The sequence below is a fragment of the Lithobates pipiens genome, unplaced genomic scaffold (assembly GCF_037356315.1).
Source record: "Lithobates pipiens isolate NorthernLeopardFrog02 unplaced genomic scaffold, aLitPip1_a1.2 Scaffold_8, whole genome shotgun sequence".
Lineage (NCBI taxonomy): Eukaryota > Metazoa > Chordata > Amphibia > Anura > Ranidae > Lithobates > Lithobates pipiens.
Genome location: NW_027507903.1, coordinates 410,229,703 through 410,255,091, shown reverse-complemented (window position 1 = coordinate 410,255,091; position 25,389 = coordinate 410,229,703). Strand labels below are relative to the sequence as shown.

General features: G+C 45.1%; 1 protein-coding gene across 1 annotated transcript in view; it reads right to left on the bottom strand.

The window, feature by feature from the left end:
• Window positions 1-24,078, bottom strand: part of HAUS1 (HAUS augmin like complex subunit 1) — a 56,228-nt gene extending 32,150 nt beyond the window's left edge. The window contains exons 1-2 of the mRNA XM_077474124.1: window positions 23,895-24,078; window positions 7,598-7,772 (exon numbers count right to left, since the gene is read on the bottom strand). Of these exons, the coding sequence (XP_077330250.1) occupies window positions 7,598-7,772; window positions 23,895-23,942 (223 nt within the window). The 5' untranslated portion in view covers window positions 23,943-24,078. The remainder of the gene's footprint in view (window positions 1-7,597; window positions 7,773-23,894) is intronic.
• Window positions 24,079-25,389: the final 1,311 nt, after the last annotated feature.

The window sequence follows — 25,389 nt, the reverse complement described above, 5'->3', positions numbered from 1 at the left end:
TTCTTCTACCGACATATTTAAAAATGTAATATTTTGGATTTGGACATATTCACATATTTAAAAATTAGCTACTTTCCCAAATTCTGACAATTCCTCCATAATCACTGGGATAGAGGTCCTAGGGGTAGCAATATAGAGCAGGAGGTCATCTGCGAAGGCCGTGATCTTATACTCCCTCCTATCCACCCATATTCCCTGAATGTCTTGATTTTTCCTGATGGCTGCCAGGAGGGGTTCCAACGACAGGATAAACAATAGTGGGGAAAGCGGGCATCCCTGTCTTGTCCCATTGAACAATTCAAGGGGACAAGACAGGGCCCCATTAATTCTTATTTTGGCTTTGGGGTGACAGTACAAAGCTTCTATCCAGCTCCTCATCCTCTCACCTAATCCATAACCATCTAATGTCTCAAAGAGGAACCCCCAGCTAACCCTATTGAATGCCTTTTCAGCATCTATAGACATGAGTACCGTAGGGGCCCCCTGCCCAATTACTTCTTGGATTAGCATAGTAGTCTTCAGGACATTATCCCGACCCTCCCTCCCTTGGACAAATCTCTCCTGGTCATTCTGTATCCAATCTGGCACATGAGGCCCTAATCGCTCTGTGATAATTTTGGCAAACAATTTAATATCCGAGTTTAATAAAGAAATTGGCCTGTAGCTTTCAACTGCTTCTTTCTGGATCAGAACCACATGTGCCAGGAGTATCTCTTCACAAAATCTCTCACCCTTCCCCACTGCGTTAAAATATCGCATAATTTTGGGGCTAGCTGCTTTTGGAATATCTTATATCTTATAGTAAGAGATCGGGAACCCGTCGGGACCAGGGCATCCTCCCATATCTGTGTTTTTAATTGCTCTCTCAACCTCCTCGATTGCAATTGGCGCTTCTAATGCATCCCTTTCTTCTTGTCTAAGCCTATGTAAATCTAAACCCTTCAGGTATTCCTTTATCTCCTCGACTCTCAGCATTATCCAGATGTCCAATATTATAAAGGGACCTATAATATGCATAAAATGTGTTCATTATACCATCCGGCATATTTTGTACTCCCCTCCCTATCCCTCACCTTTGGGATAAAAGTTCTGCTCTTCCTTTCCTTCACCCTCCAGGCCAACCATCTACTTGATTTATTTCCCCATTGATACCTGTCTCTATGATGAGCAGCCCTCCTGTCCTGCTCTAGGCAATCTTCTAACTCCTTTTTCATCATTAAGTCCTGCCTATCTTGGATCCCCCTTGGTCTCGTGCTCAAATCTGAATTTCCTCGTAAAGTAGGGTTTTTCTCCTCTCTCTTTCCCTCTTTTTCCCCGCTCCAATCCCTATTAATACCCCTCTTATTACTGCTTTGTGCGTCTCCCATAATATTGAACTCGAGATTTCCGGGGTGTCATTCAATCTAAAGAATTGTTCCAACTCCTGCTCAATCCTATTTACTGAATCCTCATCTTCCAGCAGTGATACATTCAACCTCCAATTTATCCCCGGTCCGCGAATTCCCCCCATCTCCAGCTGAATCTTTACAGGCGCATGATCCAAAACCGTTCTGGTTTTTATTTCCGCTTTCTTAAGTGCCGACAAGAACTGATGTTCCAAAAAAAATGTAGTCTATTCTAGAGAAGGACCCGTGGACCGGGGAGAAACATGTGTAATCCCTATCTTTTGGGTGCAATACCCTCCAGGTATCTTGTAACTGATAAAGTAGCCAGAGCCTTTGAAAACCTTCTCCGTTTCTGTTTCCTATTCCCTCCCCCTGTAGTATATATTTTGGGGTCTATACTCCAATTGAAATCACCTGCCAGTATCAATTTGCCCTCCTTAAAGAGGAAGTAAACCCGGATAAGTTTACTTCCTCTTTCATTCCCTGCAAAGGCAAAGCATAATGGACTACTATGCATCGCATAGTAGCCCTTTATGTGTCACTTACCTGACACAGGAGCCAGCGAAGTCGCCGCTGTCCCCTGTAGTCCGCCGCATCCATCTTGTTGGTGGGGTCTCGCAGCTCCGCTGTCATTCGGCGAAGCCGCGATGACGTCACTCCCGCGCATGCGCACGGGAGCCGACACGTGCGGCAGCTCCATTCTTGGAAATGCCGCGCTCAGTGCGCCTGCGCGCCGCTGTCTACGGCGCATGCGCCGTAGACAGCGGTGCCCGTTTTCGGGCAAATATCTCCTAAACCATATAGGTTTAGGAGATATTGCTTGGACCTACAGGTAAGCCTTAATCTAGGCTTACCTGTAGGTCAAAGTGGTTTGTAAGGGTTTACAACCACATTAAACCCTTCTATTTTATTTAATACTTTATTTAAGAATTTGTCCGTGTTCTCATTCGGAGCATAAACATTTACAATTGTGCATTTAATATTGAACAGCATCCCTTTTAAGCACAGGTACCGTCCCTCCGGGTCCACTAGACGCTCCTCCAAACTGAACCTCATTGTTCTACTAAAGCCCATCGCTATTCCTCTAGAATAAGAGGAAGGGGAATCCCCCTGAAACCATACCGGGAAATTTACCGAATTCAATCTAATACCTGAGGTATGTGTTAAATGCGTCTCTTGGAGACAAACAACATTTGCTTCCATATAGTACAGTTCATCCTATATCTTTTCTTTTTTGTGTTTAAACCCCTTACATTATAAGTAACTACATTGATAACTACCATACCTTTCTTCTAATGGTGATTCCCTCTAATTTGGTTTGATTTCCCTCTAATTTGGTGCGTCCAGTGGACCCAGCTGTACCTGCCCTTCCTAAGCCTATGGAAGGATCGAGTGAGAGCCCCGAAAGAAAAATAAACAACCCAAGAGGGGACCTGAGAGTTCCCCCCCCCCCCGAGACCCTTCTTTTCCCCCCTCCCCTTGTCCTATAACGGAACATCTCGCAAGACTGGGTAGGACTTCCTCTTTCCCGTTAGAACCATGGGTCCAATTGACCAATATTTGTGGTCGTCTCTCCCCCATAGCCTCCCTGGGGCTCACGCCTATGACCGTCTGAGGCCACCCCCCTCCTTGCCTCCCCCCTACCCCCCTACCCCCCCCCCTCCACTCCCGACACTGGGTTCAGCTACCTTCAGGCATTCAGGATCGCCCCCCCTCTCCCCCGAGTACCCCATTCATCCTGCTTCTCACTCCTTTGGGTTCTGTGTGCTAGTCCCCCCACCTTATCCTCCTTTTCCCATTCTATCTGTGGGATGGGCCTTATTCCTAAACGCTCACAAAAATCTTGGAGGTCCCCCGGTGCTATTCTGACTTCTCATTACCTGCATTTTTTCTTCAACATAATGAAATCTTACTATCACATCTCGCGGGGCTTCGGATCTTAATCCGAAGGAACGTGACACTATGTATTCTATCCATTTTCAATGGGGCTGTGGCTTCTTTATCCAGGAGGGGGTTAAATATTTGCTGAGCTATTTCCCTTAACGCTGAAATGCTATGCGACTCGGGGAGGCCTTTTATTCTTAGGTTCTTTCTACCTCGGTTCTCCTGCTCTTCTAACCTATATCTAATTGTTCCATTTCCCTTCCGGAGAGCTGTTGCCTCCTCAAGTATATCCTCTATTCTTTGCTCCTGGGCCTCTACTCTGTTTTCCATCTCCTCCACTCTTCCCAGGACCTGGGCAATATCTGCCCTTAATGTCGCAATATCTGCTTTTAGAGAGGTTTCCATTCTCGAGAACATCTCCGTAAGCATCTCTCTAATTTGTGAACCTTGTTCTGGGTGTGGGGTTTCCACCTGCTCTTCCAGAGCAAGTTCTCCTTCCTCCGTATTTACTTCTCCCCCATTTCCTTGAGATCCCTTCTGCCTTATGTCCCTGACTTGTTCGTAGACCCCATTTTTTAAAACTCAGTTGACTTTGTGGCATGGTTCTTGTTCCCCCTGCTCTTCTCCCTCCTCTGTCTACTTGGGCCTGACCGGAGTGATTTTTTCCCCCCTGGGGCTCCCAGCCTCTTCTTCCCTTATACTTGAGTTTGCGGCCATATACCTTTGAATTCCGACCGGGCTTGCAACTGGGGTAGGTGGTTTATTTGCCTTGCCTGTCTTCCCCCTCATCTTTAAAGAGGAGGGGAAAAAGAAGAGAGACAAACAATACCACCCCCCCCCCCCCCCACCTTACCAAGTTGCTCCTGGCTTAATTTCTACAGCTTTAACTCTTAACTTATGCCCTTCTGACCCTGCCCTAGTCTATTATAATACGCCTCCTTTCCCTTACCCTTTAAACCACCCTCCCCTCGGGTGCCTCCACAATATTATACAGTATTATTCAGTCTGAATACAATACCTAGTACACTACCACCAAAATTCGGCTAACATTCATTTATCATTTTCCATTCAGGGGGGGCAGAGGAGGAGGGGTGGGGGGCTTGATATTATTTCCCTTGGGGACAGTCCCTCCTACTTTAACTTCTCAAACAGAGTACGGGCTCATATATCTGCTACTGCTTAGCATCGGAGCAAAAATTATTATACAAGTCTCGTTAAAATCGGTCTCTCTGTAATAGAACACACTACTGGCAAAAGAAGCGAAAATAGAGCCTCATAAGCACACATTTTAAGCAATGATTGACTCAAAAAAGATCACAGGGAGTATCAGGTAGCAACCATCATCCTTCCTCCGCTAGCAGCTTTTACATCCACCTCAGAATATCCAGGCCGTCTCCAGTAGACAACAATCGGTGTGGGCACCCCTTTCCCTGCCCCTTGTATTAGTGACCATTGCAGACAGTGCAGTCTAGTCCATCTCAGGGGCCACCGGACAGTCACCAGTTTTGCCCCTTTCTCCCCTCATATATTTATTTAAGGAGCCTATCTATATCCATCTATCTATCTATACAGCGGTTGTGGGGATCATTCACCAGGGGGATAAAATCTTTTAAGCTTTCCCATCCTTCTGCGTCGATTCCAGGTGTTTCTCTAATCACCGCTATACACTATGCTCTTGCCTCCCCCTGCAAGTTTGCTTCCATATGTTACTGTCTCTATTCATTTAATGGGGGTCCCCGGGTGAGCCATAGTGTGTCCTCAGTGTTACAGCATCAAAGATTCATTCAGCAGCAGTTATAGGCAACACTCACCCAGAACACTGACAGAGGGTGAGACCATCCGATTTATGTCCTCACTCAATACCACTCAACTCCTTTTACTTGTTCCCGGCGGGGAGGGGTGGGGGAGGGTTGGGGGGGACACTACGCCCAAATTGCTTGAGGTCTTTTCCCCCTATGCAATTTAAAGTTCTTGCATACCTCTCATCACCGCTGTCATCCCCATCAGGCTGCCCAGCTTACCACCTGTTCAAGCTCCCTGGCTCAGATGTCCCTCATCATCCCATCTATATCTCCACTCCGGTGCTCAGCCCTCTCAGCTGGTGGAGGTTAGTTGTTGGAATGGCATGTTGGGGGAGGCGGTGGCGTGGCAGAGGGAGGTCTTCCAATGGCCGGTCCGCTAGCTTGTGCCGGGGCTGAGGCAGATACCGTAGCGGCGCCTTGCTCACTGAGAACCGGTCAGCTGGCAGCCAGCACCGCACCACCTCAGAGCGGAAGAGAACCAGAGGGCAGGGGGAGAGCGCAGGGTCATCGGGAGGTTCGGGCTGCGAGGACGCCTCCTACGTCCTCCGCACCCCTCCTGACTGCATAGCTTGTCGCTCTTCTGGGGATTAGCTACTTTAAAGGCTTCCGATAGTATTATTTGCAAGTGCAAAGTGGACTTTTTTTTTTGTTGCGGGAGAAATTGGTTAGGTTGAAGGAGTTTTGCACTAAATTGGTTTACGCCTGTTTCTATGGTAATACTAATAATTACAATTATTGGTCATCACACACAATTTACAACAATGCTGTGATTGGTCACAGCAATCGCATGGTACCAGGACCAGTCAAAGCAGCCTTGTACCATGTGATAGCAGTGACCAGGGATCACACAGTAGTAAGGCATCATGAATGACAGCCTTGCTTACTACTGTAACCAATTGCTGCGATTGGTCATAGCGATCACATGGTACCAGAGCCACTCACAGCAGCCCAATACTGTGATTCAAACGACAAAGGGATAGCAGTACGGGATCCTAATTAGAATAATGCAGTAATTTATTTCATAAAAACAAAAGTACACTTACATTAGCAAATTCTTGGTACTCAGCACAGGTAGAAGATAGGAACACCACAGGGTTGTCAGTAGGGTGATGGATGGACTGTAAAGCTGTCAATGGATGTAAACCAGTCCTATCACTCTGACCCGCTCTGAAGAGATAAAATCATGACAGCTGTCAATCAGCATTCTGCCCCGTGGCAACCCCTATCGTGTCAATGAAAAGTGAAGGGTGCTGCTGGGGGGCTGGATTGGAATTGTCAATGGAGGAGTAAAAACTGACACGCGTTATTCAATCCAGACCCCCCCAGCAGCACCCTTCACTTCTCAATGACGCAAGAGGGGTTGCCACAAGGCTGACTGTTTCCATGCAGAACACCAAGATTTTGATATACAATTTGTACTATTTGTTTTCATGAAATAAAGGACTTCATTATTCTAATAAGGATGCCATGCTGCCATCTCTGTTTGAGCTCTTAGGATCTCCCTTGATCTTCTGGCAGACTGTAGGACCCTTTAGAATAGTTTTACCCCAAGTCCATCTCATGCGGATGCCTAAGGCTGTTGATTGTTTGACTGGACCTTGTAGTGTGCTTTACTAGTCTGTTTTCTCAATACTGTGATTGGTAAGCCACGGTATCTGGACACAGCAGTTACAGGCTGTGCACCCCAATGTACGTACCCAGGGCGCAGTTCTGGGAGGACATATGGGTAGGTCCTCTCTGAACTAGAGAGAGGATCCGTCCAACAATTTATCTACATTGGCAGGCAGAACCTGGTTAAGATGTATGTACAGGCAATTTTTTTTCTATGTACGCAATATTTTCTGGATCAACTGCAGATATAGGATTGTGCATATGGAGGTTTGCTATTGCTTAGTTTTTTTTCCTTCTTGAGCTAGAATGGACTAGTGTTTTTTCAACCTATGCAATGTCCTTTGCTCCATAATTGCAGTCATCCAAATGCCAAGTTGGAATTTCTTACCCATGGATCCTTTCAGTTTAAAAGTAACTCAGAATTCCAGAAGGGGGCTCATACAGCTGGCAGATTGCTACTGTAATTCCATCAACTTTGTTTCCCTCTCCCTGGGTAGTCAGCCTAAAGCAAGCACAGACATCGCTGGCTTCTGCAAACTGCAGTCCTATTTACTTTCATATTTAATAGCATATCTGCAAGACCTCCGTTTAGATGGTTCCAACTGTCTTTTTCCTGCAGCACCCATGATATTTTAAGTTTATAGCTGTATGCAAGGACGGGATCACAAAAATACATGCCCCAATCACTTCTGTGCTAGAGAAGTGCGGAACCAGGGTGGTCATGTGACTGCTGGCAAAACTGCAGCCAAATGAGAACTTTTTTTCTAAAGACTCTAGTGCCTGAAAGTGAGTGCAGTGTTCAGCGTGCATTACACATACATCACTTTGCATTGAGTATGTTTATTTACATCTACTCACAGTAAAGCATCTGCACCATTTTAGCATAACAGCTATTAAAAAAAGGGATGAAATCACCTTCAGCTTTTATTTCTGCAGTTTTCACTTTCTGATCCTCAATGACAAGGGTTAGATCTTTATCTCGAGCCTCATTCCACTCTGCTAACTGACACAAGATCTCCACCGTCCTCGTGTTCACCTCATAGGGTGGCAGTGCTTTGTCACCAAACATTTTCTTCAACCATGTGATAATCTGTAGGAAGGATAAAAAATAAATAAATAAAAAAAAACGCCGAGAACAAAATTACCCTAAGGGCTTATCACATCCCCTGCGCTGGGCTATGTTGTGAAAAGTAGTCCCAGCACAGTTCAATGTGTCAATTCATAATACAGGGCATTGGTGTGCACTGGGGGAGGGGGGGGGGGGGGATGGAAGATTTTTCTTGCATCACAGCCATACATTAGCTCATATTCATTAAAGCAGAACTCCAGATACAGGTATTTTTAATAACTTAGGGGAAATGTTACCTCTGGTTAAGGGTGTTAAATATGCAGATTGCTGCTCTTTCAAGTTTAATTCAATATTTGTGCCAAATACTACAGCTAGCATTGCTTCTGCAGCTATGAGGCTATACAGAAGAGTTAATGCAGTTTAGCTGCCCCTTCTCTGCGCTGGCTGTTTATTGAATACCTTGTATCCCATAGAACCTTTAATACTGATGAGCCTTTGTGCAGCTTTAGGGCCATTTCACACTGATGCGCTTTTGATGCATTTCCATTGACTTACAATGCAAAGTGCCTTTTTAGTGCACCAAGGATACAGCATGCAGGACTTCTCAAAGTGCAGCACAACTGTAGTATGAACAGTTACATAGGATTTAATGGGGGATAGTCTTCAAGCTTTTGTTAACCTGGAAAAATGAGGGAAAAGCACACCATTGTGAAAGTCTTCAGAAAATACACAGCATTCTGTAGACAAGGAGAGAGGAGGGGGTGGCTAAGCGACCCCAACTCTTCTGTGTATGAGAGTCACACAGCAGCTGAATGTATGGTGCTAGCCAGACTATCAGAGTATATAGTGTGTGTGTGTGTGTGTGTGTGTGTGTCACATATACACACACAGTGGGGCAAAAAAGTATTTATTCAGCCACCAATTGTGCAAGTTCTCCCACTTGAGAGAGGGAGACAATTGTCAAAGCTATACCTCAACTATAAGAGAGACAAAAAGGTGGAAACAAATCCAGACAATCACATTGTCTGATTTTTGAAAGAATTTATTTGCAAATTATGGTGGAAAATAAGTATTTGATCACCTACAAACAAGCAAGATTTCTGGCTCTCACAGACATGTATCTTTTTATTTAAGAGGCTCCTCTGTCCTCCACTCATTACCTGTATTAATGGCACCTGTTTGAACTTGTTATCAGTATAAAAGACACCTATCCACAACCTCAGTCACACTCCAAACTCCACTATGGTGAAGACCAAAGAGCTGTTGAAGGACACCAGAAACAAAATTGTAGACCTGCACCAGGCTGGGAAGACTGAATCTGCAATAGGCAAGCAGATTGGTGTGAAGAAATCAACTGTGGGAGCAGTAATTAGAAAATGGAGGACATACAAGACCACTGATAATCTCCCTCGATCTGGGGCTCCATGCAAGATCTCACCCCATGGGGTCAAAATGATCACAAGAATGGTGAGCAAAAATCCCAGAACCACATGGGGGGACCTAGTGAATGACCTGCAGAGAGCTGGGAACAATGCAACAAAGGCTACCATCAGTAACGCACTACGCCGCCGGGACCTCAGATCCTGCAGTGCCAGACGTGTCCCCCTACTTAAGCCAGTACATGTCCGGGCCCATCTGAGGTTTGCTAGAGAGCATTTGAATGATCCAGAAGAGGATTGGGAGAATGTCATATGGTCAGATGAAACCAAAGTAGAACTGTTTGGTAAAACACACAACTAGTCATGTTTGGAGGAGAGAGAATGCAGAGTTGGACCCAAAGAACACCATACCTACTGTAAAGCATGGGGGTGGCAGCATCATGCTTTGGGGCTGTTTTTCTGCAAAAGGAAGAGGATGACTGATCCGTGTACATGAAAGAATGAATGGGGCCATTTATCGTGAGATTTTGAGTGCAAACCTCCTCCCATCAGCAATGACATTGAAGATCCCACACACCACCCGGGCAATACTTTTGGTAATATAGAGAGTGTGTGTAATATAAATTTTATATATAAAATGTATATTACACATGCATACACACACTCTATATTACCAAAAGTATTGGGACACCTGTCTTTACATGAACTTTAATGGCATCCCAATCTTGGTCTGTAGGGTTCAATATTGAGTTTGCCCACCCTTTGCAACTATAACAGCTTCAAACCTTCTGGGAAGGCTATCCACAAGGTTTAGGAGTGTGTCTATGAGAATGTTTGACCAGACCGTTCCTCCAGAAGCGCATTTGTGAGGTCAACACTGATGTGGATGAGAAGAAGGCCTGGGTCTCAGTCTCCACTCCAATTCATCCCAAATGTGTTTTATCGGGTTGAGGTCAGGACTCTGTGCAGGCCAGTCAAGTTCCTCCACCCCAAACTCGCTCATCCTTGTCTTTATGGAGCTTGCTTTGTGCACTGGTCCAAGGAGGGGGGTGCAATAATGGTGCCACTTCCTGGTCTGCGGAGCTCTTCGTGACTTCCTCCCTCGCCTATGCGCCTGGGAAATGTTGACATTAATTTTCCAGGAGTGTGTGGGTTACTGTGCTCAAACATCACGTTATTTCTTGACAGGAAATTACTTGATGTAAGGCAGATTACAGCGCCATCTTAGTTCAGAGTGTTGTTATCCAAGTTGTCATAACCCAGCATGCACGTCTCCAAAGATATTCCAGGAAGCCATCTCATGATGGAAACCGCCACAAACTGAGGAATAAATTACTACAATACAAAATGTATATTTTTTGAACAATCAATCACAATCATTGTATACTCTTGAATTTCATTAGTAATAATGCTAGGATTTAAAAAAAAAAAAAAGTGTAAAACTTTTTTGCCGGAACTCCGCTTTAAGCCATCAGGGTACCAAGACATTTTAGACAAATTTCATAACCAACTTTCTGGGAACAGTTTGGGAGTGGCCCCTTTCTGTTCCAACATAACTGCACACAGCAAGGTCCATAAAGACATGTGGGAAAAATTAACTGCACCCTATACAATATAAAAACTGCAGCAGCTCCAAGTGAGATAGATAGAGATATATATATATACACATTTTTTTTTTTTTTCAACTTAATGGGTTATAGGCCACCTTCAGGTTTTGAAGCTGGTAAATAGGGGTGCAACGGATCAAAAAAAAAAAAAAAACTCACGGATCGGATCCTTCCTCGGATCATTTTTTCAGATCAGAACAAAAAAAAAAAAAAAAAAAAAAAAAAACCCACCCAAACAAGACAAATCTTGTTACACCCACTGGAGTTTTAGATTTCACTGTTATTTTCAACACACAACAGAGTTTATATGCTTAAATACAGTATTTGTAAATCCGACGGATTGTTTAGATGTTAAAATTTTAAAAGCAGCAGTAAACCTGCCGACCTTACATGGTTGCTAATGTGACAGAACACCTCCTGATTTTCACATTTAACGAAATGTTCCTATCCATTTGAATGGGAGGATGCGATTAAAGAAGCAAATTTTTCTTCCAGATCCTGAAGGGAGGAGGAAAGGGCATCTTTAGTCATGTATACTGGTGCTGAGATGTGAGAGGCAGCTGCACCATCAATTTGCTCCAATGGCTCACCCTGGCTTGCCATAATTGGTAATTCAGGCGAGGATGACTGCATGGAAATACAGCTTGAAATCCCAATGCCTGGGGGTGAAACCTTGACTTTTTTTGCTTTTGTGGTCTTTTTTGGCAGGCAAGAAAAAAAAAAAAAAAAAGGCACTACACACACACACGCACTGCACTAAATCGCTGAAAATAGTCATGAGTTTTTAAAGCGGCTATACAGTTCAGCCTAGTGCTGGAAAAAGTGTCATTCCTGTATCAGGAATGACAGTTTTGCAACCTATACGTATCCCATAGCTTGTGTCCAGGCAGCTTGTTTCCTCCTCCATCAGCAGAGGAGAGACTGACACAGCTGTATAATTATCTGCTATTAGCCTGCTGTGGACATTTCACGGCACCTGCATTAGGCCCCACACCCTCTGAAAAAATTCCGCCTCCTTTATTCTGCGTTTTTCGGGTCCCAGACATGACAGGAGGGGGGAGACAGGGGCGTCAGCCCCAGACATGTGAAAAAAAAAAATAAAAAAATACACCCACAGTAACAGGACATTAGCGGTAAAACAGCAGGATTTTCCGCATCCCCCACGGCGGAGGGGGGTTAATGTAAGGGGGTGCAGCACCGCTGTCCCCCTAACCCTCTGGCCCCATCAGGGGGAAGACTTTTTTGTAGATTTTTTACCTTTCAAAAAAAAAATCTTTCACACGCTGTGCAGCCAGACACAGAACTGATCAAACAGTGAGACAACAGAGTAAGGTATGTGCATAGACTCCATCTAGTGGAGACTTTAAGGCATGACAACATCTTTTCCTTATAATGAAAGAAATGCATAGGTGTTTTTAATATCCAAGTTTTCTTCCCTTACCTTGTCCTCGCCGCAGGATTTTGCTGCATTAACAGAAAATCCAACTTTCACCCATCACGGTACGTTTAGCAAACCTTCAAGGACTGGGTCCGCAAGAATGGGTCCAACCGCCTTGGGCCTTATATAAGCACCCCATCAGGAAGCTTGAGTTAATGGTGACAAAACCTAAGCCCTGGGTTCCTGGGATCCAGCCCTACAAAAGAGTCATTACAGGCAAAACCTTGTGCTTCAGATAAGAGGTCCCAGGTACCATCCACTTTAGGCCTCAGTGGCACTTCTGGATGAATCTGGCTTCTTTTTATGGAGGTATTTAAATCCAGCATGGATCCCTCCTGGAGATCCTCAGAGCACTTCACTCGTGACCAACACCTTAGACACCGGGGAAAAAACGGATGTGCTCCTGGAATGAGGAGGGGTTATATAGGGGAGTAAACTTCCTTTGATTGGGTTTACCAGTGTCAACACCTGAAGGTGGCCTATAACCCATTAAGTAATTACTTAAGGCAGGGCTTGACAAATTTGCTTGGAATCTAGGAGCCAGCTAAAAAAGTTAGGAGCGAGGTCCATAACGGCGATCTGGACCTGTCCCTGGCCTGACATGGAGACGAGTGAGGGGAAGATAGCTCCCCCCCCCCCGCCACCTGTCTCAAAGTCATTGCCCATAGCTCTTAGAGGGACATTTTATTCATTTTTTCAAATGACAATTTTTTTTTTTTTTTTATTTCATTTTAGTGTAAATATGAGATCTGAGGTCTCTCTGACCCCCCAGATCTCATATTTAAGAGGTCCTGTCATGATTTTTTTCTATTACAAGGGATTTTTACATTCCTTGTAATAGGAATAAAAGTGACAATTTTTTTTTTTAAAAGAACAGTGAAAAAAATAAAAAGTTAAAAGAATAAGAAAAAAAAAAACATTTTAAATGCGCCCTGTCCCGCCCTCATATGAAAACGGTGTTCAAACCACACATGTGAGGTATCGCCATGATCGGTAGAGCGAGAGCAATAATTCTAGCCCTAGACCTCCTCTAACTCAAAACGTGCAACCTGTAGAATTTTTTTAAACGACGCCTATGGAGATTTTAAAGGGTAAAAGTTTGTCGCCATTCTATGAGCGGGCGTAATTTTGAAGCATGACATGTTGGGTATCAATTTACTCGGCGTAACATTATCTTTCACAATATAAAAAAAAATAAAAAAATTGAGCTAACTTTACCGATGTCTTATTTTTATTAAATAAAATTATTTTTCCCCAAAAAAGTGCGCTTGTAAGTCCACTGCGCAAATACGGTGTGACAGACAGTATTGCAACGACCACCATTTTATTCTCTAGGGTGTTAGAATAAAAAAAAAAATTTTATATATATATATAAAAATGTTTAGGGGTTCTAAATAAAAAGGGAAGGAGAGAGGCAGGCAATGAAAAGAGGCAGGGGAAGCTCCATTAGCATTGCTGGTTGTCATACCAACAGCCACCACAAGAGGGCGCCAGATTCCAGAAGGAATCATAGGACTGCAGAAGGCCTCAAAGCCGCGGCCTCAATTACCAGCCAACGGCGGAAGGGCCCAATACGATCACACCCTGATGCAATCAAGCCGGGGGGTCCATGGAGACAGGATATCCCCAGCTGTGCTGCCCCATGTCGCTAATTCTAGTCGCAAATGCGACCTAGCGCCCGGGTTGTGTCGAACCCTGACTTAAGGCCTTGTGTCCCATGATGTACGATAAAGAAATATACAAGAATAAGATATGAGAGCTGCGCACTGAACAATTCTAATGAGTGACAAATGGATAAGTGACATGTGAATCAACGCTAATGGTTAAGGAGTCCCAAGAATCAGCAACACAAGCAAAAAAAAGAAAAAGAGTCTTTGGTAAGTACTGCTGATGCACAATAGGTGAACACCAAGGGTTTGGAATCCTCCTGTTGCAGATGAAAAGATCACACCAACATGCAAAGTATATCCTCCACCACATAAAGTGCATGCTTACCAGCTACCACAAGCTGGATCACTTGAGGCCAATACCCAGCCAGGGCTTTTGTTTCCCTGAGATAGCAAACAGCGACTACAACCAGAGCAACCTCCAAATGCCTCTTGCAAGCAGATGGGCTTAGAATATCATAAGAGCGCAAAAGGATCCAAGGTCCTCAATTGCCCTGGTCATAATGACTGAAACGTATGTCCATGCAACCAACGATTATTTTCATGGCCGATTAATCAGATAATAACACTTCATTAGTATACATGGGCTGCCGTCATGTCTCAAGAGGCCCTGTTGTCCACACGACAAACAATATAACAAAGACATGGATGAACGAGTTTGGGGTAGAGGAACTTGACCGGCCTGCACATAGTCCTGACCTCAACCCGATAGAACACCTTTGGGATGAATTAGAGCAGTGACTGACTTTGCAGATGCACTTAGTTACATAGTAGGCGAGGTTGAAAAAAGACAAAAGTCCAACCTATGTGTGTGATTATATGTCAGTATTACATTGTATATCCCTGTATGTTGTGGTCATTCAGGTGCTTATCGAATAGTTTTTTGAAACTATAACTGCCCCCCACTGAGACCACCGCCTGTGGAAGGGAATTCCACATACTCACCACTCTTACAGTAAAGAACCCTCTACGTAGTTTAAGGTTAAACCTCTTTTCTTCTAATTTTAACAAGTGGCCATGAGTCTTATTAACCACTTTCAGACCGGACCATTTTGCTGGTAAATGACCAGAGGTCTTTTTACAATTTGGCACTGCCTGCTTTAACTGGTAATTGCGCGGTCATGCAATGTTGTACCCAAACAAAATTTGCGTCCTTTTCTTCCCACAAATAGAGCTTTCTTTTGATGGTATTTGATTGCCTCTGCGATTTTTATTTTTTTGCGATATAAATGGAAAAAGACCGCAAATTTTGAAAAAAAAATGATATTTTCTACGTTTTGTTATTAGAAAAATCCAATAAATTCAATTTTAGTCATACATTTAGGCCAAAATGTATTCAGCCACATGTCTTTGGTAAAAAAAAAGTCAATAACTGTATATTTGCGCAAAAGTTGTCACATCTACAAACTAAGGTACGTTTTCTGGAATTTACGCAGCTTTTAGTTTACGACTGCCTATCTCATTTCTTGGGGTGCTAAAATGGCAGGGCAGTACAAAACCCCCCCAAATGACCCCATTTTGGAAAGTAGACCCCCTAAGGAAATTGATAAGTGGCATGTTGAGCCCATTGAATATTTTATTTTTTTGCCTCAAGCGATTGAATAATGACAAAAAAAAAATTTTTTTTTTTTTTTTTTTTTTTTACACAAAGTTGTCACTAAATGATATATTGCTCACACATGCTATGGGCATATGTGAAATGACACCCCAAAATAAATTCTTCTGCTTCTCCTGAGTACGGGGATACCACATGTGTGGGATTTTTTGGGAGCCTAGCTGCGTACGGGGCCCCGAAAGCCAAGAACCGCCTTCAGGTTTTCTAAGGGCGTAAATATTTGACTTCACTCCTCACTACCTATTACAGTTTTGAAGGCCATAAAATGCCAAGATGGCACAAAACCCCCACAAATGACCCCATTTTAGAAAGTAGACACCCCAAGCTATTTGCTGAGAGGCATGTTGAGTCCATGGAATATTTTATATTTTGCCACAAGTTGCGGGAAAATTACAAACTTTTTTTTTTTATTTATTTTTTTCACAAAGTTGTCACTAAATGATATATTGCTCACGCATGCCATGGGCATATGTGAAATGACACCCCAAAATAAATTCTGCTGCTTCTCCTGAGTACGGGGATACCACATATGTGGGACTTTTTGGGAGCCTAGCCGTATACGGGGCCCCGAAATCCAAGCACCGCCTTCAGGCTTTCTAAGGGCGTTACAGTTTTGAAGGCCATAAAATGCCAAGATGGCACAAACGCCCCCCAAATGACCCCATTTTGGAAAGTAGACACCCCTAAATTTAGGGGTACACTAGTGAGACTAGGTAATAAATGGCAGGTGCCCTGAAACTATAAAAAAAAATAACTAACCAACCAGCGTCACCTGTAACCGTTATATGGTGATCACTGGTGAAAGGGTTAACTAGGGGGCAATCAGGGGGCTTTATGCGGTAGTATATGGGGGTCCCTGGCGCTATAAAAAGCTGCGGCGAACCTAAATACCTACCTGCCTAACTAGCGTCACCTGTGACACTAATACAGCGATCAGAAAAACGATCGCTTATTAGGCTGGGTTCACACTGGAGCGATGCGGGAACGCCACGAATCAGCGGCGGGTTCCCGCATCACATGCCTCCCGGCGGCAGTTCACACTGCCCTATGCAAACTGCTGGGAGTGTCAGTGAAATGTTAATGACACCCCCAGATCAGTTCGCATATCGCAGTGCGATCTGCAAACTCGGATCGCATGGTGTGAACACCCATGCGATCCGATTCTGCTGCGGACCAAAAAAAGGGTCCCGTGCGAGTTTGCGGCGGGTGCGGCACGAATTCAGCCATACTATCTGTATGGCTGAACTCGAATCGCACAGAGATCGGATGTGATTTGCACTGCAGTGCGGTGCGAATCACATCCATTCTCAAACCGCTGCAATGTGAACCCAGCCTTAGTGACACTGGCGACGGGGGGTGATCACGGGGTTAAACCTTTATTGGGGGGGTTAGGGGGGTACCTTGGAACTAAAGGGGGCTAACCCTAACTGCCCTAACAGTTATTACAGTCACAAATGACACCCGCCGGGTGATCAGGGGGTTAAACCTTTATTAGGTAATAAATGGCGGGTGCCCTGAAACTATAAAAAAATAACTAACCAACCAGCGTCACCTGTAACAGTTATATGGTGATCACTGGTGAAAGGGTTAACTAGGGGGCAATCAGGGGGCTTTATGCGGTAGTATATGGGGGTCCCTGGCGCTATAAAAAGTTGCGGCGAACCTAAATACCTACCTGCCTAACTAGCGTCACCTGTGACACTAATACAGCGATCAGAAAAATGATCGCTTATTAGGCTGGGTTCACACTGGAGCGATGCGGGAACGCCACGAATCCGCGGCGGGTTCCCGCATCGCATGCCTCCCGGCAGCAGTTCACACTGCCCTATGCGAACTGCTGGGAGTGTCAGTGAAATGTTAATGATACCCCCAGATCAGTTCGCATATCGCAGTGCGATCTGCAAACTCGGATCGCATGGTGTGAACACCCATGCGATCCGATTCTGCTGCGGACCAAAAAAAGGGTCCCGTGCGAATTTGCGGCGGGTGCAGCGGGTGCGACACGAATTCAGCCATACTATCTGTATGGCTGAACTCGAATCGCACAGAGATCGGATGTGATTTGCACTGCAGTGCGGTGCGAATCACATTCGTTCTCATAAACCGCTGCAATGTGAACCCAGCCTTACTGACACTGGCGATGGGGGGTGATCACGGGGTTAAACCTTTATTGGGGGGGTTAGGGGGGCACATTAGAACTAAAGGGGGCTAACCCTAACTGCCCTAACAGTTATTACAGTCACAAATGACACCAATGCAAAAAAAAAAAAAAATGCAATTGGTGTCACTGTGACTGGGGGGGGGGCAGGGGTAATTGGGGGGGTGATCGGGGGGTAAAGGGGGGGTGTGAGTGTGCCTGGCATGTTCTACTGTACGTGTGGTGTGTTGGTGCAACTCACCGATCCTCTCTCCTCGGTGCCGGAACGAAAAATACCGACACGGAGGAGAGATTACATCACTTCCTCTCCTGTGAGGAGAGGAAGTGATGTCAAGGAGCATTTCTATTTGTCGGGAGCGATCGCGAGGGGGTGGCCATGAATGAATGGCTGCCCCCTCATCCCGGATCGCTCCCGAACGAATGCCGACCGCCGCAGGCACCGGGGGGGGGGGGGGGGGGGCCCGATCGGGCCCCCCACCCTCGGGAAGGCAGGGACTTACATATACGCCCATATGCCTGCCCGTGCCATTCTGCCGACGTATATCGTCGTGCGGCGGTCGGCAAGTGGTTAAACTCCCTTATCCCTATTGTGGGGTCAACAGTACGGTATTTGTAAATGTAAATCATATCCCCAATCAAGCATCTCTTCTACAGAGAGAACAAGTTCAGTGCTCGCAACCTTTCTTCATAACTAATATCCTCCAGACCCTTTATTAGCTTTGTTGCCCTTCTTTGTACTCGCTCCATTTTCAGTACATCCTTCCTGAGGACTGGTGCCCAGAACTGGACAGCATACTCCATGTGCAGCCGGACCAGAGTCTTGTAGAGCGGGAGAATTATAATTTTATATCTCTGGAATCCCCTTTTTAATGCACCAATATTCTGTTAACAGCTGCTGAGCCTATCATCTACTAGGACCCCCAGATGTTCTGCCCCCAGTGTATAGAATGCATTCATATTTTTGCCACCCAAACACATACATTTTAAATGTTTCTACATTAAATCTCATTTGCCATGTAGTTGCCCACCCAATTAATTGTTCAGATCTTTTTGCAAGGTTTCCACATCCCGCGGAGAGGTTCTGGAAGAATGGGCAAACAAAGCTGTTATAGCTGCAAAGGGTGGGCCAACTCAATATTGAACCCTACAGACTAAGACTAAAGTTCAAAAAAATAAAAAATAAAAATTGTGTAGAATAATACTTGGCTATGTGTTTTACTTCAAATGACAGTTGAATGTAAATTTGACAAGGGACACCAACATAGTCGTATATTTGATCTTAAAAACAACAACAGGATAATGTTGTTGTGGTAACTTTCCCAAATAAAAAACAAACATAATATCATTCTTGATATCACTAGAAAAAAAAAAAAAAGCCTTTGAAAATTAGTTTGCAATAACTCCATCAGTATCACCAGCAAAAGTAGCTTCATTATTATCCCATTAAAGTGGCTGTAAACCCTTACAACGCACTTTGACCTACAGGTAAGCCTAGATTAAGGCTTATCTGTAGGTCCAAGAAATATCTCCTAAACCTACACGGTTTAGGAGATATTTGCCGAAAGACAGGCACCGCTGTCTACGGCGCATTCACTGTAGACAGCGGCACGCTGGCGCACTGAGTGCGGTACCCGTCAACGGCTATATGCCGTGCGTGGCGGCTCCCGTGCGCGGGAGTGACGGCTTCGCCGGATGACAGCGGCGGAGCAGCGAGACCCACCGAGAAGATGGATGTGCCGGACTACAGGGGACAGCGGTGACTTTGCTGGCTCCTGTGTCAGGTAAGTGACACATAATGGACTACTATGCGATGCATAGTAGTCCATTATGCTTTACCTTTGCAGGGAATGAAAGGAAGTAAACTCATCAGGGATTACTTCCTCTTTAAAGAAGAAGAGAATTGTGCGCTGCATTTCGAGATTTCATAATTTGCCACGTCACAAATGTTAATTCTCCATTACAAACGCTAGTTTACAAGACTGACCGCTTCCGCGCATGCGTGTTTGTACTTTGGACTTGTGTACACATGATCAGAAAATCCAACAAACAACATTTTGTTAGCAGAAAATTTGAAAACATGCTAGCCAACATTTGTTGGTGGAAAGTCCAACAACAATTTTCCGATGGAGCATACACGCGATCGGATTTTCCGCCAACAGCCTGACGACAAACATTTCCCATCCGATAGTCCAATCGTGAGTACGGGGCCTAACTGTGGTAGCTGTGGAGGCAGAGGGCAAAAGACTAGTCAGCAGTACTGCATGTTGTCTCCTTGCAGCTGATTCTTTCCTCATTACTGATTCACCGTGCCTTGCTCTGCACTGTGTCCCTGCAACCATCTTGGGAGAGGCAGGGCTTTGCTTCCTTATATCAGCCTTTAGCATGGAGAACAGCGATCTGCAAAATAGTGACATCACCAACTACTACCCAAAATCTCCTGAGATGAGCAGTCAGAGCCTAAAGGTCTCAAACTGCAGATATACAGCTATAGGAGACTAAATACTTGGGCACACGTCTATTTTTAGGAGGAATTCAGGGTTCTGCTCATTCGCACTACTAGATTTTCCTTATACCACAGCAGATCTTCACTTTTTGCGTTCAGGCCCACTTTAACAGAACAGTGGGTGGTATATGGGATGTCATGAAGTACTTCCTCTTTCCCTTACATTTAAAGCTGAACTCCAGGCCACAGAGAAACCCAGACATTTTCTTGCAAAAGTAGCAGTGGCATCCATCCTCACTGTGTTAGATTTCACATATGCAGAGAGTAGAGCTGTGGAAGGGACCAGCAGGTTCACCCACTATAAGCTGCCTGCAATGAAATTCCTAAGAGGGGGCAGGAGCAAGACCAGTCACCCTGCACAAGGAGAGAGAGCAGCAGTGATATTATAAACAGGACTTACAGAAGTTAAAAGATAGGCATTAATTTCAAGCTGGATTGCTGCACAGATCTGGAAGTAAGAATACACAGGGTTTCTTATATTAGACGTTTGCAGAGTTAATCTTTAAACATTGCATCACATGATTTGTTCTGCTGTTTAAAGCGGAGCTCCGTCTGAAAAAAATAAGTCAGCAGCTACAAATACTGTACCTGCTGACTTAATATAAGGACACTCACCTGTCCAGGCATCCCACGATGTTGGCATCCCCAGACGATTCGTCTATTGGCTTCAGGTGCAGGTAGCGGCATTGCAAGTAAGGGTAACCAGTAGTGACACCTTCAGGCTTCACAGCCGGTTTCCTACTGCGCATGCACGAGTCAGGCGAACATTTTCTTACAGTGTGTACTAGTCTAAAAGCTGAACTCCAGGGATGCAAAATCTTTACCCTTGCCGTGGGTTTCCTTCCTCGATACAAGAGTTATCTACTCTCATTGCCTGAAGATAATGAATAAGGCAAAATACTAACCAACCACCTTCTTCGCACCTTCATGCTTCCTCCTCTTCATACGAGTGGTCCTCTGAAGCCTCCTCTGGCAACCTGTCCCACTGAAGACTCCTCGTACAGCTATCCCCCCCTCCCCCCAAAGTCTTTACCCACAACAGCTTCCTCTACACCCATGAAGTCTCCTCCTGCATCCATTACTCAAAGGCCTCTTCCACAGCCATAAGGGGTAAAAAAAAATTTAAACCACTTCAATATTGGACACTTTTACCCACTTCCTGCTAAGGCCAACTTTCTGCACTCTAACACTGTGACAAATACCAAGTCATGCAACACTGTGCCCAAATTACATTTTTATCATTTTTTTCAGACAAATAGAGCTTTTTTTTGGTAGTATTTAACCACTTGCCGACCTACTCACACCCATTTGCGACGGCAAAATGGCTGTTGGGCAAAACCCCATATGGGTACATTGTCACCTTTAAGAGCCGCCAGGGGGCGCCCGATGCGTGTGGCCGCGATCGCTGCCAGCTACCTGCAATCTCGGGCATGAGAGCCAGCATGCGGATTTGGGTGTTCTGTCAGGGGAGAAGACATACCGTTTGTTCCTACCAAGTAGGAACAGCGATATGTCTCCTCCCCCAGCCAGTCCCATCCCCATGCAGTTAGAAACACTAAATAGGGAACACAGTGAACCCCTTGATCGACCCCTAGTGTTAACTCCGCATTTACATAGCAATCAGTGCAATACTGCTAAAAATCGCAGATCGCTAGCAAAAAAAAAAAAGACAAATCTTTCCTATAGTTTATAGACTAACTTTTGCACAAACCGATCAATATACGCTTATTGCGTTTTTTTTTTTTTACAAAAATATGTAGAATATATATTTTTTTGTTTATATCATAAAAATGCAGAAGTGATCAAATACCACCAAAAGAAAGCTCTATTTGTGGTGAAAAAAGGATGCAAATTTTGTTTTGTATGACCGCACAATTGTCAGTTAAAGTGACGTAGTGCTAAATTTAAAAAAAAATGCTATGGTCAGGAAGGGGGTAAAATCTCCCAGGGTTGAAGCGATTACTCACCACTGAATTTTTTTTTTTTGTTTAACAAAAAGGACCAAAACTTTTTTTTATTTTGCAAATGAGTAATTTTTCTTGACTGCAGTCACTGCTCCAAGCAGACCAAGAATTGAGCAATCAATGGTGTTTGACTGCTCTGTTCTCGGTGTAGAGGCAACAGATACTGCATCCACCTCAGGAATTAATGCGTTTGTTTTGTAATTCAAAACTTTTTAACCACTTGCCGACTGTCCCATAGCAGACTTACTGCTACAGGGCAGCCATGCAGCGCAGAATTTATATATATATATATATATATATACACACACATATACATATACACACACATACATATACACACACACGTGGTTCTACACTTCCAGGTGGGGAGGCGCACGTGTGGTGCCAACATGCCACTTATGCAGCAATTTGTCACAGCAGATGCAGATCAATGGGTGCCAGCCAATGGATATCTCCATCAATCATGTGGGAAAGACACATGATGGAGCCCTGTAAACAAGGCAGAGTTCCATTCTGACAGGGGGAAAGCGATGGATTTCTTTTACTGCAAAGGAAATAAAACGTATAACTTCCCTCAGTAAAAACAGTACACAAAAAACACTGGCTAGGCACAGCCCATTGATCGTGCCCAAGCTGTTTAACCCCTTCCCAGCCAGGACAATGCATATTTTTAGCGCTGATCACTGTATTAATGTCACTGGTTCCCACAAAGTGTCAGATTGTCTGCTGCAATAGCACAGTCCCACTAGAAGTCGCTGATCGCCTCCATTACTAGTGTATAATAAAAAAAAAATTCAGACACAGCTGACATCCGTCGCTCCATAGACCAGTATGGAGCGCCTGATCAGGTCCGCTGTCAAAACTGACAGTGTGAAAGGGTTTTCCGATCAGGTCCGCCTGTCAGTTTTGGCGGCGGACCTGATCGGGTGCTCCATTCACCCCTATGAGGCAGCCTATCATGTCCGCTGACACCTGCTGTTATCCGATCCACCAAATCTAGACCTGATTTTCCATCCGTCTGGCGGATTGGATGAAAAACAGACAGGCAGTCGGTTTTCATCCAATCTCCCCCACTAGAGAGCAGGGCTCTGACAGGTCCTTCTCTGCACATTGAGCAGAGAGGGACCTGTATTCCACCTGCTCAGTGGGGATCAACGGAGCCGAGTCTATCAAATGGACAAGCCCGTGTGAAAGGAGCCCAAGTCCTTACATTTAAAGAGCACCTGTCATTTCAGATCCATCATGGCAGCGCCTGTTAGCAGTCATCCAATCACCTGCTGCCTCCACAGCCCTCCCCTTGTTGTGTCACTGCCGCATCACCACCAGCCGTCCTATTAAAAGTGAATGAAACTGCCGGTGAGTCAACAGCAGGTCAGAGAGGCCGCTGTGGGACAGAGATGACAGTTGCGCTTTAAAAAAAATGATGATTTAAATTGAGTTTATTTAAATCAAGCCTTTTTACTAGCGATTTAAATCAAATCGATCCTGGCAGAAGAGTTTTTTTACTACAATTTTTTTTTGTTTTGTTTTTTTCCAGAATTGTCTTCTTTCATTTATAGTGCAACAAAAATTAAGCCGCAGAGATGATCAAATAACACAAAAAAAAAAAAAGCTCTGGGGGGGGGGGGGCATTAATTGTGTGTGTGTGTATAAGGTAGAGCATTGGACAGTAGAGGCACCATATACAGGACAGCACTATGAACAGAAAAAAAATAAATAAATTATATATATATATATGTACACAATGGCTGAATGCCATGTCTCATAGACTCCTCTAAATCAGCACAGGGCTATATTCTCCCCAACACCTACCAGACCGGCCTGCTGTGGCAGTGCGGAATCCCCCCGCACCGACTGCATCTTTCCCGGACACCGCGGAAAACAAATCGTCAGTCCCGCTCAGGGAAACCCCGCCCACCACACTCAACTTTATTGACAAGAGCGGAAGAGGAGGTGGGCCGCGACGTCACTAGTTGGCAAGTTCAGAGCGCAGTGGGTAAAGTTTTTGTATTGCGGGTCGACAGCCTCCAGTGACAGTGGGAGGAAGTGTCCTTCCTTGCTCCGGTCATATGGCAGAGCTGAGAGGAATTCTTCTCACTCTCAGCTCCCGCTGGTTGTCGGGTGAGTTTAGGGTGGGAGGGGCTCTGTACTTGTTGATAGGGAGTGTCGGTGTTTGTGCTGGGGGGGTCTTTGTCCTGGCAGGAGGGGGGATTATGTGTACTGAAGGGTGTGTTCTGGGTCCATGCTTGGAAGGGGGATTTAGGTGAAGGGTCAGTCTGTGTTTGGGGAGTCGGTGTGCTGGGGAAGATGTATATATTAGACCCCTTTCACACTGGTCACGTCAGCGCCGCTTGTTTAACCACTTGCTTACTGGGCACTTAAACCCCCCTCAGTCCCAGACCAATTTTCAGCTTTCAGCGCTGATGCACTTTGAATGACAATTGCGCGGGCATACAACACTGTACCCAAATGAAATTTTTATCATTTTTTTCCCACAAATAGAGCTTTCTTTTGGTGGTATTTAGTTACAGCTCGGAGTTTTATTTTTTGCTAAACAAACAAAAAAAGATGCAAAAAAAAAAAAAAAAAATCATGTTTTAATAGTTTGTTATAAAATTTTGCAAACGGGTAATTTTTCTCCTTCATTGAAGTGCGCTGATTAGGCGGCACTGATGGCTGCATTGGTGGGCACTGATGGGCTGCATTGGTGGGCACTGATGGGCTGCATTGGTGGGCACTGATAGGCATAGTTAAGGCGGCACTAATAGGCACAGATAAGGCGGCACCGATGGGCACAGATAAGGCGGCACTGATGGGCAAAGATGGGCACAGATAAGATGGCATGGATGGGTGGCACGGATAAGTGGCACGGATGGGTGGCACGGATGGGCACTGATAGGTACCACTGATAGATGGGACTGATGGGCACTGATAGGTGGCTCTGATAGGTGGCACTGCTGGGCACTGATGGGCGGCACTGGGGTGGCACTGCTGGGGCACAGCTGACCTTTGAGGCACATTGTGGGCACTGTGGGTGGCACTGCTGGGTGGCACTGTGGGCACTATGGGCACTGCTGGGGGGCACTTTTATTCAGGATGGCACTGCGGTGGGCAGGTGGGCACTGGCAGGGGGCAGGTGGTCAGCTGTATTGCTGGCCGTGATCGGGACTGATGTCCCGATCACGGCCGCCGGTGATCGGCTTTTTTTTTTTCTCCTCGCGCTGTCAGCGCGAGGAGGAATAATAGCCGATTACCGGCTCCGTTCTATCACATGATCAGCTGTCATTGGCTGACAGCTGATCACGTG